Source organism: Natrix helvetica (assembly GCF_964273705.1).
Source record: "Natrix helvetica genome assembly, chromosome: 1".
NCBI lineage: Eukaryota > Metazoa > Chordata > Lepidosauria > Squamata > Natricidae > Natrix > Natrix helvetica.
In genome coordinates, this window is record NC_138548.1 from 119,223,216 (window position 1) to 119,243,526 (window position 20,311).

General features: G+C 38.3%; 1 protein-coding gene across 4 annotated transcripts in view; it reads right to left on the minus strand.

Moving 5' to 3' along the window:
* MYRF (myelin regulatory factor) overlaps positions 1-15,259 on the minus strand; it is a 113,076-nt gene extending 97,817 nt beyond the window's left edge. For all 4 annotated transcript variants that reach the window (XM_081934929.1, XM_081934928.1, XM_081934927.1 and 1 more), the window contains exon 1: positions 14,974-15,259. In XM_081934929.1, coding sequence (XP_081791055.1) covers positions 14,974-15,019 — 46 coding nt within the window. In that variant the 5' untranslated portion in view covers positions 15,020-15,259. The remainder of the gene's footprint in view (positions 1-14,973) is intronic.
* Positions 15,260-20,311: the final 5,052 nt, after the last annotated feature.

The window sequence follows — 20,311 nt, forward strand, 5'->3', positions numbered from 1 at the left end:
AGAGGTGTAAAGCTAGTCTCCTAGCAATCTAAGACTCCGTCCATTGAAAATGTACAGTGTACAGTAGAATTAGAGTTTTAGTAGTTTTCTCAATTAATATTGTGGAATATTGTAACATCCTAATATTAATAAAAAGAACCACACAGCAATTGCTTCTTGGATAATGCAGCACAAATAAGAACCCTTTTTGGATCAAAAGCAGCAACATTCTGTCAACAGATTAGCGAAATCCTTTTGTTGGTAAGAAACCATCACTGAAAGGGGCATGGTACAGTTCTTTTTTCTTTGCTAGACTTGAGAGGTCTTAAAAGTAGGTGAGAATTTTTTTGCCTGAAAAATGGGAGCTTTGTGTTTCCGTCCCTATCCTTAAAATTGGTTGAAATCCCCAATTTAAGCAAAAATTCATGTTGCTCAAAATCATGACTTTATCACCAAATTTAGACAGCAACCTGTTCCTGGTGTTGCATATGCTTATACTCACTCACTGAGGTACAGAATTTCCCTTTCCCTGTACTAAAAATAGGGACACAGCTGGATACTATACCGGGATAGAGTCATCACATACAGGATTGTAATCCAGTCCCATGTACTTCTTGCTTTCATTTATATCCCATCTATTTTTAAGGAGTGCAACAAGGTGAACATGGGTTAACTCCTTATTTTGTTGTCACAACAATCCAGGGACAAGAAAGGTTCTCATCTGAAACCCCAGAAAGTGGCCATTCAATGTAGACAACACTAAGCTAGATGAGGCATTTATTTTGTACTTTCTTTTTTACATCGCTCTTGTTCTCTGTTTCCCTTGGCTGTTATGCAACAGTGTTCACACGAATTAGGTCATATTCACCTTGCCTCAAAAGTAGATGCAGAAATTAGACATGAGGGTCAAATGCAGCCTTGATTTATTTCTAACCAATATTTTGGAAACAGAACATTTACTTGAACAAATTCTCTTTGTGATGAGATGATTTAGATACCTAACCTTAGAGGATTCACATGCTGTTATAGAGAGGCCTAGAATTCCTCCATCCTTATCAGAAGATTCTCTAACTTAAGATCAATGCATTAAGAGCATTTGAGAGCAACAGATCCAGGCAAAAGAACAAAGTGTTTCTGGGGATAAGTCACAATTAATGAATTGCTACCCTGAGATCAATTGCATTGAGTAGTATCCCATGTAAACGTGATGTGTGATATTGCATTTCTCTGAATTGAGTAGGGACAGACAAATAGATGCAGTAATGGTTCCCATCGTGGCAGGAAGTTTGAGAAATAAAAAAGGCAACTTCTAGGACATGCCCACTGAATCACACCAAGGAAATCAATGGGAATTAATCATCAGAAATTCACAATCACGAGTAAACAAAGAGAGGGAAAGATCTAATTAAGAATCAATAATGTATTCAATGCCTGTCTCTACACAATCCTATATTTTTGTAATTAATACGTCTGTGCAATGAATCCCAAGAATAGTTTGTTATCTTTCCAAATCTAACATTGACCACTTGCATATACACACCATCCTGCAGCTTTGGCTTAGAAGGCCCAGTCTCTCACCTCTTATTAAAACAACTGCTTTAGTCTTCTGAGAATTTAGATACTGGATGGAGGCCTCTGTTATCCCTTCCTTTCTCCTGCATACCAATTCACTAGTAAGTCACCAGAAATGAAATAGAATCAGTCAATCAGCCTTGCTGCTTCACCAGAGAAGTGCTATATGCTGCTTTCACTTACCTGTTCGGACCCAGTGCATCTTGACAGTGGCAAACTTCCAAGTCTCACACCAACTATGAATTGATATCCCGTTCTAGCATCACCTTAGGTTATTTTGCTTCTCTGACCTGATCTAGTCACTGCCTCTTAAGATTTTCTATTTCTTTTTTAAGAGGCAAGGAGGAAGGCTGTCAGGGAGGGAGACTGCCACCTCCCGACAGCATCCCACTCTGATTAGGCACATACTGGGATTTGGGTTGCAAAGGGATTATTGAGAAGAGGCAGTCATGTGCTTGTACTGTACCAGGTTCCACAAGACCCCTCTGTCACAAAATTCCCATATAAACCAAGTATTTGCAGGAAGCTTCTTAACTTACTGACAAATCACCAGCCAGAACTAAAAATAAGAGGCCATCCTACATGCCACTAAAGTCTCACAGTAGGGACCTATTCCCCCCCCCCCAAAAAAAAAATTATTGGGGCATTTCAATAAAACCTCAGTAAAACAAAAGTTCTTATCCACATATTCAGCTGCTATACCTGTGGAGGAATTTTGAACCCACTGAGGAGTATCACTGGACAGAAATAAAATAAGCAAAATGCTCCAGAGCTCAGCCAACCTCCTGCTATGGCTTGCAATTTTGGCCTTAAAAACTTGTACAAAGGAACAAATCATAAGAACAGACTAAAGTGGGGATTTTTCTTCTCTAAGTTAAAATGAAGATGGGATCTGTCAACATCACACCACAGAAATGAATTGTTAAATCCTCTGCTGTGAAATAGTACAAATGAATTGAAACAAACAGCATGTTAAAAATTACGATATTTATGTAGTTACTTACCAAGCACATCAAAAGAATATTATAGCAACCAAAATATCTTTACATCCCCAAGGAATGTCACAACTTTTAAGCACCTCTGTTTGGAAATTGAAAGTTGAACAATTGACATGCCCTAATTACATTCCTCCTAAATGAAGAGTTAATGGCCTCAAGACTGAAAGAAGCATTTAAACAAAATAATGTAACAGTGTTGCACAGAAATAAAAACCTTTGTATCGTGTTTTTTTTATATCAATCAATCTTCTGTAGTACGTAAACTTACAAATGATCCTGTACTGATTCATAGCACCGGTTATCAGTAGAAATGAGTGAGACAGATTTTCCGTACAGGCGATCCTGGACTTACAACCACAACTGAGCCCAAAATTTCTATTGCTAGATGGTTAACTAGGTTTTGCTCTATTTTACAAAATTTTTGCCAGAGATGTTAAGTGAATCACTGCAGTTGTTAAGTGAATCATGTGGTCATTAAGCGAATCTGACTTCCCTCATTCATTTTGCTTGTCAGAAGCTGACGGGGAAGGTTACAAATGATCTGGGATACTCGCAATTGTCATAAATCTATGCCCATTGCCAAATGCCCAAATTTTGATCATGTGAACAGTCTGAAGTGCGTAAAACCGGTCATAAGTCACTTCTTTCAGTGCCATTGTGACTTCAAATGGTCACTAAATGAATGGTTGTAAATGGAGGACTACCCGTACTGTGATCACTTGAATCGTGTTCAAGAGATCAGTGACAGGTTTCAACACCAAATGCTAGTGTAGAAATAAAAGGATTGTGTTCAACTAAGGACAGGTTCTGAGGAAATGGGGTAAAAGTAAACGGGTCAGAGGCAACAAGAGTGAATACTATATGCATTAGTAACCCCACCACCACCACCACCACCACATTGGCCATTAAAATTAGCTACTTAGGTTGCAGTATAGTCGGCACTGTTCCGTGCTGCAAAAAGATCAGAAATGTTCACAAAGGAATTAGAAGCCAAAAAGCTACTTGCAATGTAAGCTGCACTCACAGCTGGCCGTAAGGGGGTCGACTCCAGGATGCAGTCCATAAAATATAGCAAGATCGGAAGAATGGAGGGCAGAAAATGAAGCCTCTAAAGAAATGTCATTTCATCGTTCATTTAAAGTCACTGGAGCTGTTAAGCAGAGATACTGACAATCCGGTTTGTTTTAAGAGCTGGGAACCCTTAAAAAGATGCATTGTGCATTACCTACAGAAATCCCTCAGCTCATTTTTAACCCCTCAAAGAGTTATAATTGGTCTCCTTGTCAACCTATTATTAGCAACCAATCCTTTATTACAGTCATAGACTATTATTAATAGTTGAGGCACTTTCCAAAAGCTTAATTCTTCTGATTTGCATTTTAAGATACACGTGACTGATAAAAAAGACTGATTTGAAAAGTTACCAAACTGATGCCTTGGTTTCCCTTTAGTGCTTTGTCAAACTCTTTCCTAAAATCACCTTAAAGAAAGCAGACATATTCCTCAAAGTAATTATGAAACAAAGAAGCTGGGTGGGGTTTTTCTTTTGCTAGTTTGATGTGTGCTTCTTTCCCTATATTATATTTAACCTATCTCCCATTCTGGCACCAGGACATCACTCTCAAAGGCACACACTGACACCTTATAATCAATGGGCATTGCCTGGACACAAAAGAAAATCATACACATCAAAAATTCTAATCTGTTCAATTAAGTAAATCTCAAAATACATGCATAGTTTTTCAACAATGTAAACAATGTCACAGCCAAAATATTAGCCTTTAAACGCTGCCCAAATACTGAACTGGGAAAGATGTGTCAAATTCAGAATCTATGTACATCTTTGCTTCAGATCTGATCAGAATGAAATAATGGGATTCAGGAAATGCTTCCTTTTCTACACTTAGGCTTGTAAATTGAAGCTTCCCTGCCAGAGTCAAATAAGAATGGCTCAAATTATATTATTTTAGCAGCACGAACATATAAAGCTATTGTTTCCAATGGTCTTTCAAGCCTGTAAATGGATAATTGCAGCCCTAGAGTAATTTCCAAAAAAAAAAGGGCTTCTAACAGTGTTTAATAATAATAATAATAATAATAATAATAATAATAATAATAGCTGTGAATCTCACCAAAGATTAACATAATAACAATAACAACAACAGCAACAACAACAACAACAACAATACCACCCTACTTGGAACAACTTATATCCTCCGACGTTACCTTAACAGTTCCTAGGTCCTTGGTTAGGACTCGAGCTGTTGAGCTACCAACCAGCCCCAAAGGCTGTGAATCTCACCAAAGATTAACATCATCATCATCATCATCATCATCATCATCATCATCATCATCATCATCATCATCATCATACCTACAAATACAAATAGAATGACTATGGCAAAGGCAAGCAAGGATAGTACCAATAGTAATAGGCGCCTTGGGTGCAGTCCCAAAACAACTGGAGCTCCACTTGGAAACCATTGGCATTGACAAATTTGCCACAAGTCAATTGCAGAAGGCGGTCTTACTTGAAGCTGCTTCCAACCTGTGACGATACCTATCACACCATCAAACATCTAGATTTGCCTATCCCTGGTCCTTGTTAAGGACTTAATAGGTAGATAAAAATGCCAAACCCAGTCTGAATATCTGGCTGACTGTGCGATGAATGATAATAATAATATGAACAGGTCAAGATCCTGTGGAACTTTCAGATCCAAACAGACAGACATCTGGTCCACAACACGCCTGACATCACTACTGTGGCAAAGAAAAAAGTCTGGTTCATTGATATTGCAATAACAGGCGATGCACGAATTGAAGAGAAAGAGCTAGAAAAAATAACAATACAATACAATAGCAGAGTTGGAAGGGACCTTAGAGGTCTTCTAGTCCAACCCCCTGCCTAGACAGGAAATCCTATACCATTTCAGACAAATGGCTATCCAACATCTTCTTAAAGTCTTCCAGTGTTGGGGCATTCACAACTTATGGAGGCAAGTTGTTTCACTGATTAATTGTTCTAACTGTCAGGAAATTTCATCTCAGTTCTAAGTTGCTTCCCTCCTTGATTAGTTTCCACCCATTGCTTCTTGTTCTACCCTCAGGTGCCTTGGAAAATAGTTTGACTCCCTCTTCTTTGTGGCAACCCCTGAGGTATTGGAACACTGCTATCATATCTCTCCTAGTCCTTCTTTCTATTAAACTAGACATACCCAGTTCCGGCAACCGTTCTTCATATGTTTTAATCTCCAGTCCCCTAATCATGCTTTGTTGATACTGGGAAAACGGTCTAATCGTTAAAACACCAAGCTAGAAAACAGGAGACAATTAGTTCTTGTCCTGCCTTAGTCATAGAAGGCAGTTGGGTGACCCCTGGGTCAGCTGGTCTCTCTCAGCTCAACCCACCTCACAGGGTTATTGTTGGAGAAAGGAGGAGGAGGAAAGTGTGGCGGTTATGTTTGCCCCCTTTAGTTATTTGTAAAAATAAATAAAGGTGGGATACAAATAAATAAGTAAAAATAAAAATAAATGGTATGTTTGCTGTAATTATTATTATTAAAATACTCATTTACTTCTACCAATAAACTCACTGTGTTCTTCCTTCGCATTTTGGTCACATAACCCATACTGAAAGTAAATCTGTATCAGAGACTCCTAGAGATTCATGGCTGAAACTACAGGAAAAGTATAGAAGAGCCCCTGAGCATTTTACCTGTTTTACATTTGCAGTCATGCCATGAAGAATTCAGTCACTCAAATGCATTTCCAACTCAGCTCCTTTTTTGTTTAAGTGGATAATTTCAATCTTTATTAGACCACTTTAAATTAAACTTTTTACTTGTATAAACTTCAGATTTTTTTTAAAAAAAATCAATTCTGTCTCTTTTGTTTTCACTTTTAAAGTATTTGCCTCCACCGCCAACTTCTATTAAAGTTTTCAGAGAGTTGCCAAGCCACCCTTCCCACTCCCCATGCACCATTTATTCTCCCTTTTAAGCTACTCTGCACATCTTTCCCAATGTACATTCTTTAACAAGCTCTTATCTTATAAATTAGGGAAGAGAGCAAGCGGGATCCCAAATAGCTAAGCTCTGTTGTAACTGTTTCCCTTGTGTGAGTGTTAGATGGAGAGGAAGGTAGGGTTACCAGCAGATGCCAGCCAAGGGTCAGACACTTCTCCCCTGACACTCCCTCCCAATACTCCCCAACTTCTCTTTGATATAAAATACAAACCCTCTATGTAAACACTCTCGAAGCACAGCAGACAGAGATAAAATAACCATATTCTTTCTTACCTGCTTCATGAAATCTTTAATACATAAACTTTACAAATATACTTTATTTTGTGGTTCTTTTCATCCTGAGAGAAGTTAGTCTACTGGCCACTGGCCAGCAAGTACTACCCAAACTTTTGATAGCCTGAAGTGGAGAAGCCATGGACAGCACAGTCTTTCAATATCCTTACACGCACGTAAAAAAGTTTCCCACAGAGAATTCAAAAATCAGAAGATCTGAAACAGTCTTTTCATTTTTTTACTCCGTGCTTGAAAAGCAAAAGGCAAAGGCACATGCCACATGAGCTGTCCCACCCTATTAAAAGCTATTCCAATGTATTTACTGCTCAGGCAATTTCTTGGCTTCCATGTTTTTGTCCACCAATTTCCCATTTTCATCCTGTTTTGCCATTTCTGCTGGGGCAAGTCACTGCCCACTTGCAATGAGTGAGGAAGAAAAGGAACTCTGGCAAGCTTAACTGTAATATCCTTTGTCAGAAAGGAGAGGAGTATGACACGTGCTTAGTACTTATCCTTTAATGTCTAGAAATATTTCTAGCAACAATTCAGTAAGAATAGCACATCAGGGATTTATTTAATTCATGTTCTGTAATAAAAACATAAAAAGAAATTTTAAAAAAAGTGAAAGAAGTAGAGCACTTGTCTTTCATAAATGAGTCAGATCCCAGAAGTGAAGCGGAATTTGTTTATAGACCTGTAGCTTTTGGAGTTGAATATATTCAATATTGAAAATATTCAGTAGCTGCAGCATCTGGAAAACTGATAGAAACAACATTTGGTCTACCAAATGTTTAGCTTTTAAATAGCTACAGGAATGTCATTCTCTTTGAATATCATCACTTTGAATGAGGGGGGGGAGATGTTAGTGTTAATAAACCTCTTGTTGCAAATAGTTTGAATGTCCATTTGTTTCTTTAAATCAAGAATAATAGAATCAGAATGCTTCAGCAAGTGTTATCTTCCAGATGTTATTCATCAGCCATGTCTGTCATCACTTATTATGGGAACTGAAGTTCAACAACTTTTAGAGAGATGCACACTGCCGATCCCATTTCTAAATTTCCATATACATAGAACCTCTGGTCACGAATGCTTCTGACCACGACCAAATCGGTTCCAATCAAAAAATTCTTTTTTTGCAACTGATTTCCCCTTCCATGCCAGTTTTTTTTGTAAGCAATAAATTTCCAAAATTAGGTTCAGGTCACAACCAAATCAGATTGAGACCAAAATTATGGAACAAATTATGGTGATGACCAGAGGTTCTACTATACTGTACAGTTAAGCATTAGACTTTCTATTTAAAATGTAGAATTGCCTCCAAAACTCTCAAAGAAGTGCTAGATATCTTTTTGCCCATGCATCTAAATAATTTGTTTGCCACAATATATGCCAGAAATGTTGATCACCAGTTTTCAAAGGGTACACAGATATAGAAAATATGCTTAAAAATTAAATAGTATAGAATGAACAGATCTGCTTAACTCAGACTTTGTTGTAAAAAAAAATACAATTCAATCACTGAATACCTAAAATTATTTCTACCTACTGTAACTTGAGAAATCCACTATTAAAAAAATAAGGTTTTTTAAAATAAAAAGACCTATAAGTACATGCAACTAGTTTGAAATCATCAGAATACTGAAATCATCAGAAATCATCAGACAGCCTATGGCTGGTCTGGAAAGTTTGACACCAGGAGTAGCAATGAAGATGAAACCAATAGAAAAGTAATAACCAAGAATTGAAAGAAAGCTCAGGAATCCATTGTAGCAATATGGATTCTCTAAAAACATGAAGTGATAAAATGGAAGCTACTTTGACCAGTAGCTTGTTGTCTTCCTCAGATTCTCAGCAGAGAAAGAGATTATTTTGTCCTGATTTCAATGGCATTGTTATGGAAACAATAGTACTGTAGATACATCAACGTCTTTTAAATAGATATATTCTTTCTTTCATAATTAGTCATTTCTGTAGCACAGAAGAATGCATCATTCCATACAATGCAATTCCCTCACGATAAATGCTGGAGATAATTAGAAGTTTTAGGGGGGAAAGCAACTTTTCAAGTAGTTCACAATCACTGAGGAATGATTCACTTGCCAAAATGTGGAGAACAGGATTTGTTCTCTATTTTTAAAAAGCCAAATAAATAATAAATTTCAAAAACATACTGTATTCAAACAGAAATGTTAGAAGATGGATAAAACTATTTTTGATCAGTTGGTTAGTAGTTTATCATCTTATAATCACAGAACTGGAAAGATCTTGTAAACTACCTAATCCAGCCTCCTATAATACACAATAAAATTACCACTATTTTTTCCTAACAATATCTAGCTATTGTTTAAATCCCTCCCACAAGAGAAAGCCTTACAAGGTAGAACAAAGAAAAGGAAACATATCAATCAATTTGTATTTTACTAAGGAGATAGACATATTTAATTATCTATGTTTGCTCTACATGTTGGAAAAAACTAGTCAACTTTGTTTGCTTAAGCGATTGTAGTTACTTTTCTGTTCATAATCCCAATTTCTTTTAAAAGATTGTCAAAAATCTCTGCAATTCAAATATTCATGCCAGATTTTAATTAAAGCTGAAAACTGTCCTTGCAAACTTTATCAACTTAAATATCACTCAAGATGATCAGATTTACAGCAAATCACCAATTCACAGATCTCACTTAGAGCAGGAGTGCTTCCCCATATTTGCCATAAATACGTCTGTCCCATTACTGAAAGCTGAATGGGACAAATGCATGAATTTGCAAGGCAGCTAGCTCATGGTCTTTCTAAATAGAATAAGCCCACATGACTGAGTAAACGTAAACAGTAAATAAAAGAGGGTAATAGATAAAAATATATAAAGGGGACCTACTGATACATTTTTCATTATTTCGACTTGGAAGCATTCGAGAAGATGACAGTGTAATGGGCGAGTGTCACATTGTCCATTCCTGAAAGGTAATTCTTATACTACCATAATTAATTGTGGTTAAACCCATCCTAGAATTTTTATCCATAGTGACAGCCGGAAAACTTCAAACTGTTCCTCATCATTTATAAATCCACCCAATTTTAAGGCCATGATTTGCTTTAAAAATCTGAGCTTTGATTTGCAGGTAAAAGGGTACCAAATTTTGGGGTGAATTTTGGAACTTAACATTTTTGCTTTATCTGCAAATATATATGGTAGGTCATTAAACTGAAGTTATCATTCAGCAGGAGTAGCATAAAGTTGGATTTTAATTGGCAGTTATCATTTGTGCACATTTTTCTTCCAAATTAATTCAGAATAATTTCACAACTCACCTCAGTCTGGACTTCGATCATAAATTTTTTATATAGCAAATCAAAAGCTGATGAGAATTTATTCCAAGTATTCTTATTTTAAAAGCAATCAGAAATTCCATAAAAAGAAACTAAGACAAGGAAGAGGAGAATACATGGAAACGGGGTGATAATCCATATCAACAGTGTCTTTTCACAACTATTTCTTTTCACTCTCATCTAATGAATCCCCAAACAAAAAATACATTACATGAGAACTAAACAGAATTACCTCCCCCCCCCCTTCAATAGCTACCTATTTCCCCTAAAGGGAAAATAAAACAACTCAGTGACTGTAGGAGCTAAATAAGTCGTACTTCTCATAGTCTTGTTACAAAAGGAACAAGCAACAGCTATCTCTTTTTCACACTGTACAGGTTAATAACTTTGGACAAAGTTATTAACTTTGGATAAGACTCCATCAAACATACATGAGTAACAAGTGAGCCAAAAACATTAACCTAAAAACTAAGACTATAGTCAGATACTCAGGAGTAAGCCCGGAGGAACTGAAAAGACTTAGACTTCCAAATAAACAAGTATAAATTTACACTTAGAACAGTGGGAGAGATACAAGATTGCCAACATGCCAAAACTTACTTTTGCATCTCAGGACAAAAAAATATACCTGATGAAGTTCAACAGCAGTGCATCACTTTGATATTAGTTTAAGGGTGACTGCCAGATTTCTCCCTTCAAAATCAGTCATTCTTCCTTCAAAATCAGACACCTCTTGAGCACAGGTGTCAAACTCGCTGTGTCATGTTGCCATCACATGATGTTTCAAGATGTTTTTTTCCCTTCGTGGAGCTGGGGTGGGCGTGGCCTTGTGTGATACATCCAACCCGCAGGCTGCCAGTTTGACACCCATACTCTAGACTACACCATTTAAAAATGCAGGTGGGGAAATTAGGATGTTTTGAAGAATGTACTGTACTTGAGAACTATGAAAATTGGGAATTTTACTCCATATAGTAAATCAACGAGACTCTGAATAATTATAAAACCATCACATTAATAAAGTTACTTGGGGATTGGTTAGATAATTTGTCATCCCTTATATTTTAAAGCATTTTTAAATAAAGCATGGGAACAGGCCAAAATGCTTTTAAATTTCTAATGACTGAAGATTCTAAAGAATCTCAAGGTTTTTGTTTTTTTTTGCTTAATATAAAATACAAATATAAATAAAGACAATGGAAGAAGCGGGAAAGGAAAGGGGGGGAAAGAAAAAGTTGATAGATCGAGGAAAGAAAAAGAAAAGAACATAAAGTAGTGACTTCCAATTTCTTTCAGTGCAGTAAGATATATAGTACAGTATCAGCTTTTTACTTATTTAAAATAGCCATTTCTGTAATCATGATCTACTTAACCGTCAAAGCCCAAAATCAGTTTCATTTTTTTCTCTTTTGAGCAAAAAGTCTAAAAGCAGTTTCCAAGTTGAAACTGCAGCACGTAAATTTGTTCCCTAATTAATGTAGTTAACTTTGCCATCTCTGTCAGTTCCATCATCTTTCCAATCCATTCCCCCATTGTGGGAATTAATGCTTCTTTCCATTTTTGAACATTTAGGATTCATGCTTCAGAAAGTGTATACGATAATAAAACACCAATTTTTTTCCATCTATTTCTCCAATAGTGCTTTAAAAAAAATCTTCTGGTTTCCACTGTAAGTCCATTTTAAGGATATGAATTAAAACATGGATCTGTCCCAGTATTCCTTTGCCTTATCACACATCCAACACATGATTAAAAAATACCTTCCTTACAGTTACATATTCAGCAAACATTCAAAACATTTTTTGTGCATTTAAAATAGTTGATCTAGTTTTAAATATCACCAATACACCATTTTATTTAAACAAAGCTTTAAGATTATAATTCAATGTATATTTAGATCCATTGGTCTACAATTTTTCCCATTGGTCCAGCATTATATTATAGCCAAAATTTCTTCCCTATTAAATCACATAATGGTTAACATATTCACTTTCTAAATTTAATCTCAGCAGCATTTTATATACATTAACTATAAGGAGTTCATCATTAGTACACTACAATTGCAAAATAAATTTTAACAGCTTCAAAACCAAATAGTTTCTCATCTGAAATAAATCTTTCTTTCAATTATAAATAGAAATACAAATCAGTGGCATGTATGTCCTTCTAATTCCAAGTCTTTTTGTGACTGGGGATTTTTTTAAAGCAATTCTGCACAACAGAAGTATGAATAGATTTGAATTAGAGGACAAAGAGTTGGATTTGATGGACTGAAGTGGTATCTTACAATATTGTTAATTATTATATTTTTAGCTAATAATTACTAATTTTGTTGTAATATTCTGCACCTCATGCTCAAGCCACACTTTAGCATAGGCAGCAAACAATTGGATACAAAGAGCATTAACTTGTAAACAATTGGATACAAAAAAACGCAAGTCGCAACAACTGTATACAAAGAACGTAAGTTGAAAGATATTAGATGTGATTTGTTTGATCTGCAAACAATTCCTTTTTCAGTTTATTACCATTTGTACGAACTGCTCTAGCTCATTTGCCACATCACCACTACATGAGGAAGTTGACAAGAAGTATTGAGGAATATTATCAAATCCTGGATTTGATCAATGCATTACGCGATACAGTCAGTCCACAACTAAAGTGTGCAGGATATGATTTAAAAATTATTCACATAGGGTGCCACTTTGGAATGCCTTTCTCCCACACCTTACTATTTATTCATCAGGAAAGTAGTTTGATTTCAAGTGCTAATTTTTTTTTTGAAATGGAATCAAGATCTGTGAAATCAGTTGTATTTCCCCTGAACCCACAAATACAAAAGTGCTGCTAAGAAAACATGGTTCATAGCACCTTACAAAGGGAAAATCACAGGAGACTTGGGAACTATTGAGAGGAAAATAAATAATGATACGAACTATAGCAAAGCAAATTTTGAAACACAACACAAAAGTAAAAGAGACAACGACCTAAAATAAATTCATCAAGAACATGCTGACTTAATTCAAGATAAGTTTTTATCAAGTGCATAATGACACTTACCACTGCGCAAGGGGTTGTTAGTTTTTCAAGGAGTGAAATAACATATTCCCACTCTGGGGCTAATAGCAATTTGTCGGTAAGGGCAGAGGCAATTTCAATAAGGAAAACAATACTAGAATCAGGCTCTCCTATTTTGACATTTATTTTCCCAAAAGTATTGAGATTCCTGTAGCTATTTTAAAATAAAAACATATTCCTATATGTACATTAAAATAAAATAAAATTGCCATACATTAGGTAATTTAAATATTGAGCACTCAAATAACATATAGCTGGTCTTATGAATAAGTTTATACAATATTTTTCAGAAGGTAAAGTGTTGCGGCTTTTTAAAGATTAAAAAATTAAAACATCAGAAAAGCTAATATTCTTATGCCGTAATGTATTAATACTGTATTGATACCGAGAGTGCTGCAAGACTCATTATTTTTGCTCCCAGAATTAACATTTTAAAATGTCTACTCATAATTTGTGAGTATGCATAAAATGTGAATGAAAGTTATCTTTGTGTATCTCAAAGAGGCACGACTGGCTGCCAAGGTCCATTTATGATCTGTGGCAATCAGAGATCTGCCACAACACAACAGGTACAATGTACTGTTGAGGAAAGGATCAAACCCCTGATTTTTTCCGGGTATGGGGTTCTGTACAATTTAAAGTTCTGCAATAAAAAATAATATCCATCACAGGATATGACGATGTCATGGTAACAAATTGGAAAAACTACCTACAGGCTTTTGCCATGTTGAATAGGACACACAGCGAAGGAATCATAATCTTCTTTTACAGAAGATTAAGGGACTTCTCAAAGCCTAGTAAGGACTGGATAACGTTGACATGTGACAAATGACCTGAGAATGACTGTGTGATTTTAGAATGAATATAGGATGGATGTGCTGCAAAAGGGATTTCTGCCAGCGGTTATGTATTACAAGGAAAAAGTAAAAAGTAACTTTGCACTGTCCTATTCTATTCCGACATGGGATCTCTAACCAATTATTAACAATTAGACGCATCCAGGACGGCATAATAAAAGATTCTAGCATTTTAGAGAAAGATGGTGAAATTCCTTTCACCATCACACAACCGCTGTTGACTCTGCTCTATAGTTTATTACTGATTGAAGTATTGTGAATTTTAGAAGCTTCCCTCCCTCTCCACGGTTGTTTTATACCTGCGTGACTCGTACCTTAGTTCAGCCGTGGCCCTCCAAGCTTTCATCTGCAATTTGGACACTGAACCAAGCATTATTAACAAGACCAGCAAGCCAGCTCAGGATCGCTCGTAACACGTGACCCTTATCAGACGCGAGGTGAGCTTGGAGTGGCAGAAGAAAGTAAATAAAGAACCGAGGCGGTGCAATTGGAGGATACGAGCTTGGGGGTAGCGGGAGGGGAAATAGAATCGTTTCAAAGGCACTGGCGAGACGGAGTTTGCGGGAGTATTTGGATTCCCCTTCTGACGCCGTCCTCAGCGAGCCCTCCTGGGGCGGCTTCGACGCCGTTTCAGCCTCCAAACCGAAATGTCAGTCTAAATCCCCTTCTCGCAGGCTTCCTTCGCGCGAAGCCACTCATTTCGACCTTTCCCACTAACCGCACACCTGCGGCGCTCGATCCGACGCGCGTTACCCGTCCTCACGTGCCGCTAATCCCCCAAATCCCAAGAGTAGCGGAGAAAGAAACCGGGCTCCTCCCCGCCCTGCGCAACGTGCCCGGGCTTCGCGCTCGCCTTACCTTCGAAGAAGCGCTGCAGAGCCTCGGTCTCGTCCACCACCTCCATAGCTGGGCCATGCACCAAGCGGTCGGGCTAGTCGCCGAGCCCGCACAGGGGCATCCCCCCGGCCAGGGCGCCTCGAGCGCGCAACACCGGCGGCGCGCGCCCCGGAGCCCTTTTCGCCCTGGGACTTAGCACTAGGCTCCCCGGACTCTGGCCCCGAGCTGGGGCGTGCCTCCGTCGCCTGAGCAGAAGCGACACGCTTTCCTCCGGGGCGATTGGCTCCCGGGCTCCCCCAGCCGGCACTTCACGGAGGCCTCCCACCCACCCACCCCACCGCCGCTTGGCACTCAACTTCGGCTCAGCGGACGCCCCAGCCTCTCCCCTCACTCCCTCCTTGCCTCTTTTTCTCCGCCTCCGCCTCCTTCTCCCGCCTCCACCGCTCCTGCTCTCTGCTGGCCAGCGCGGGCACGACGCGAACGGCTGCCTGGGAGTCGCAGCCGTCCCAGCCCTGCCCTGCCATTCGTTTAGGGCAGGGGTGTCCAAACTTGGGAACTTTAAGACTTGTTGACTTCAACTCGTTTAGTGCAGGGGTGTCCAAACTTGGGAACTTTAAGACTTGTTGACTTCAACTCGTTTAGTGCAGGGGTGTCCAAACTTGGGAACTTTAAGACTTGTTGACTTCAACTCCTAGAATTCTGGGAGTTGAAGTCCACAAGTCTTAAAGTTCTCAAGTTTGGACACCCCTGGTTTAGTGTAATGGTGAACAGAATAACAAGAGTTGGAAGGGACCTTGGAGGGCTTCTAGTCCAACACCCCCCCCCCCCCCCGCTCAAGCAGGAGACCCTATGCCATTCCAAACAAGTGGCTATCCAGCCTCTTCTTCAAAGCCTCCAGTGATGGAGCATCCACAACTTCTGAAGGCAACGTGTGTTCCACTGGTTGATTGCTCTCACCCTTAGGAAATTTCTCCTTAGTTCTTGGTCGTTTCTCTCTCTGAGAAATGGTCGTTTCCATCCATTGTTTCTCGTCTTGCCTTGGAAAATAGGTTGACACCTCACCCCAGGAATATTGGAACACTGCTATCATGCCACTCCAGTCCTTCTTTTCAGTAGGCTAGACATACCCAATTCCTGTAACCATTCTTCCTATATTCAGCCTCCAGCCCTCTAAATCATCTTTGTTGCACTTTTCTCTTTTCCATCTGTGCTCCAGTCAGAAATTCAGCAGGTACACAACTGAAGGAGCATGACTGAAGACAGATTGTAGAGAGTTTTACAAAAATTTGTGTTGCAAAAATCTGGGTGGAGACCCGCCAGGAAGAAGGAACTCTTTGCTGCCTACCAGCGATCCTTTTGATATTTGCCTTCATCTATTTCTGAGTGAATTCATTTGAGCGTTGTCTTGCTTTAATACAATACAATGGTAGAGTTGGAAGGGACCTTGGAGGTCTTCTAGTCCAACCCCCTGCCTAGGCAGGAAACCCTATACCATTTCAGACAGATGGCTATCCAACATCTTCTTAAAGACTTCCAGTGTTGGGGCATTCACAACTTCTGGAGCAAAACTGTTCCACTGATTAATTGTTCTAACTGTCAGGAAATTTCTCCTCAGTTCTAAGTTGCTTCTCTCCTTGATTAGTTTCCACCCAATGCTTCTTGTTCTACCCTCAGGTGCCTTGGAGAATAGTTTGACTCCGTCTTCTTTGTGGCAACCCCTGAGGTATTGGAACACTGCTATCATGTCTCCCCTAGCTTTAACAAAGTTCAGCTCTTTAAAATAACTGCCTAATGCTTATATGAAATCAGCATTTGTTGAGACTGTCTTGGAATTACAGGGAGTAAATCTGATACAAGGAGTCCTTAACTTATGACCACAATGGAGCCCAAAATGTATATTGCTAAGTGAAGCAGTTAAGTGCATTTTGCCCCATTTAATCACTTTTCTTGCCACACTTGTTAAGGAAATCACTGCTGGTCTTAAATTAGTAACATGGTTGTTAAGTGAATCTGGCTTCTCCATTGACTTTGCTTGTCAGAAGGTCACAAAAGGTGATCATGTCACCCTGAAACACTGCAACTGTCATAAATGCGAACCAGTTGCCAAGCACCCCAATTTTGATCACATGACTATGTAGATGCTGCAATGGTCATAACTCCGAGAAGCATTCACAACTAATGTTTCAGTGTCATTGTAACTTCAAATGGTTGTAAATCGAGGACTACCTGTAGTGATTTGAAGGAATATTGCATTAAAGCGGATCAGATCAAAGTATTAACACTACCCCCGTGGCAGCAGCAAATTATAACAAAGAAAATGTATAGTAATGTTGAGCGCATTGATATACAGCGACTTTCAGTGCTTGATCCATATAAATAAGCAGAACATCTGCTAAGATTCTAAGAAAACAGAGATGATGGCTGGCTTCTCAGGTCTTCCAACAATGATTTTTTTTTTAATTCATATGCTTTTCTTGGTAAAAAAAAAAAGTACAGGTGTGGTTTACCATTTATTTGTCCCACACAAAAATGCCTTTGCCATTGTTACTAAAGTGATCATCTACCTCTGACCTGCCATACCACTGTCCTATATGGGTGCCTGCTTGCATTAACTTGAGTAGTTGGGATGATTTTCCTGCCTTGGATGGTTCTGCTAAAAGTATATACTCTTGGCATATACTCCCAAAATTTTCCCTCATCCCTCCTAGGATGTCAGGTGCCAAAAGACAAGGTCCAAATGTGAAGGTTTAATTAAGCGGCCCTATTGCTAAAAATCTTTGCAGAGGAACTAATGGTCATCACCCTGGTTAGAGTTAGATATACATCCATGGCCTTTAAGGGGGGAAGGGGTTGGACTTGTGGCAATGTAAGGTTTGTAAGCTGATCCCTCTTTTCACACCACCTCTAGGTCCTGCCATTTCTTCTCCTACACAGGAACACTCACATGCCAGAATAAGGCAGCAGTGGAGGATTTGGGAGGGATTTAAAGATATAGAATTGTTTTAATACATACTATGGATGAGGCTCCCAATCTGATTTTTGCATTACAACTTGCATTAATTAGAATCAGTGTAGCCAATTGTAGTTCTAGAAGTTAACATAGGAGATCATATGATATGCATTCTTAGTTAGGAGATAATATGATATACTATATATTCTTAGTTGGTACATACATCACACTAAAATAAAACTTTTCAAAGTGTAGTTCAAACCAATCTTGCATAGTAAGATATGCCAACTCAGACATGAGATGCATTTGCTAAATTTCTCCCCTCTTAGTTTCATAAAAACCTCACTGAATTCTTTGCATAAATATCTCAAAGTAGTACCTACAGAGCAATCGGGAAATTTCCTAACTAGGAAATAACTTCTAATGAATTATTTCTGAGTTAACAGATATTGATCCAATAATGTTATGACATTTATGAATATTCATTTTGGGAGAAACTGCCACAATATGCAAGTGAAACAAATACATAAGGTCTTAGAAAAGACTAAAACGAATGGGTGTAGGCTTGTGTTTTTAACCTCCGTTCTTAAAATCTGTCAACTTTGTCTTTTTTCTGTTTTGCTGAATAGGACATGGAGAGGATTTATGTTTGTGTTTTTCTGCAGATGCATACACAATAATAATATGCAAACCATACTCACATTCACACAGACACACACAGAGAGTACCGTATCTAAATGAAGTTACAGTTGTCTAACCACAGTTAACCAAAGGCCGAGGCCCTGCCAGAATGAGACTGTGGGCCCATTCTCTTCTGGACAGATAAAGTACACAATGAGGTTTTGTCCAGCCCTGCAAACCAATTCAGAAGGGCAAATTCTCTTCTGTATGTGTGTATCCATCTATCTATATAAATATATTTATATTTTCTCTTTCACAGCTGTGCAGTGACAAATTCTTCTCCAGGGAGGCGGCAAAAGAAAAGGAAGGCCTGTGTTGTTTTTTTTCTGAGAGTAATAGGGCTATTATTTCAGAGCTGGAAAGTAAAAGCTCAACAGTCTCCCCCCTCCCCTTCCCAACTCCTTCTCTTAAGACAATTGTTTTCCTTCACCCTTTCCCTCCCTTGTCTATCAAATAAACACCCTTCAAGCAACCACGGAGGAAGCAAAACATTTTTGTTCATTCCTATCAGCCTGGGCTCTGAAAGCAAGCATTTCCCCATAGAAAGAAATGGGGAGTGAACAGCAGTGGGATTCACTTACCTTCCCTACCGGTGTGCAAATGTGAGCGCACACACGCATGTGCTTCATGCACTGTGTTTGTGCATGCGCACTGCCTTCTGCACAGGCTCGCGCATTACATCAGAGCAGGTAGACGGAGCCTTCTGCAGCCGCCACCGGTTCACCCGAACCAGAGAGAACTGGCTGAATACCACTTCTGGGAGTAAAGTGGTGGTTTTATGGACCCAAGTCCTTAATTCCATTGAATCTGGTAAGAATGATTCTTACCTTATAGCTCAAGGTTACAACATCATAAGGTCTTACTTATTCCTTGGATACAATTTTCTTAGGACATTTAGTCAAAGCAGTGCCTCAGCCCATGTTATCTACTGCATCATGTCAATTCACATGCTTGTTGATGTTATCGAAAATGTTTATATTTGGTGAATCAAAACTTATTTTTGCAGAGGTCATGTTTTTTTTAGCTTTCATTATTTCTAATGATAGTCAGGAAAGACTATCATTTTTTCGTTGTCTTTAGTTTCCTCTCTTTCAAAGGTGCCATCCTATGTTGGCTGCATTCCTGTGTTCTCTTAAATAGAAAATAAATGCCAGAAAATCTTGCAGAGAAGATTTACTGTTAGGTTCAATTAGTTTTAGGAAAAAATAACAAAATATGGAGATTCTTGGCAATATATCTCATGTCATTTCATCCACTGATACATAAGTATAAGTATAATCTTTATTGTCATTGTACTTAAATACAATGAAATTGGTTACATAAAATATGTAAACAACATGTAAAGCTTCTGAGAGTCAAAATATATATTAAATTGAACAATTTTGTGTGTTTTACTCAAGAGCTAAAGGGTAGTAATAGGAACAGATCTGAAGTTCAGTAAATTGGAGAATTTACTGTTCTTTATTGATTGGCTCTTTTCTCTCTGTCCTGTTTTTCCCCTGCCAGATTAGAAGGGAAAGACATAAAATATGCTGGTTATTTTCTGCTGATAAGCTAAGCAAGTGATATCTTAAGTACTGTATTGAAGTAAAATCATGGACCTTGATTATATAGTTTGATTCAACTCAGATGAGTAGTCCATGTATTCCATTAAAATATTGGTGTGGGTATTCCAAGATGACAGGTGGTGATTGGTGAGTTTTCCCCCAACTCAAGATCATCTTCTAC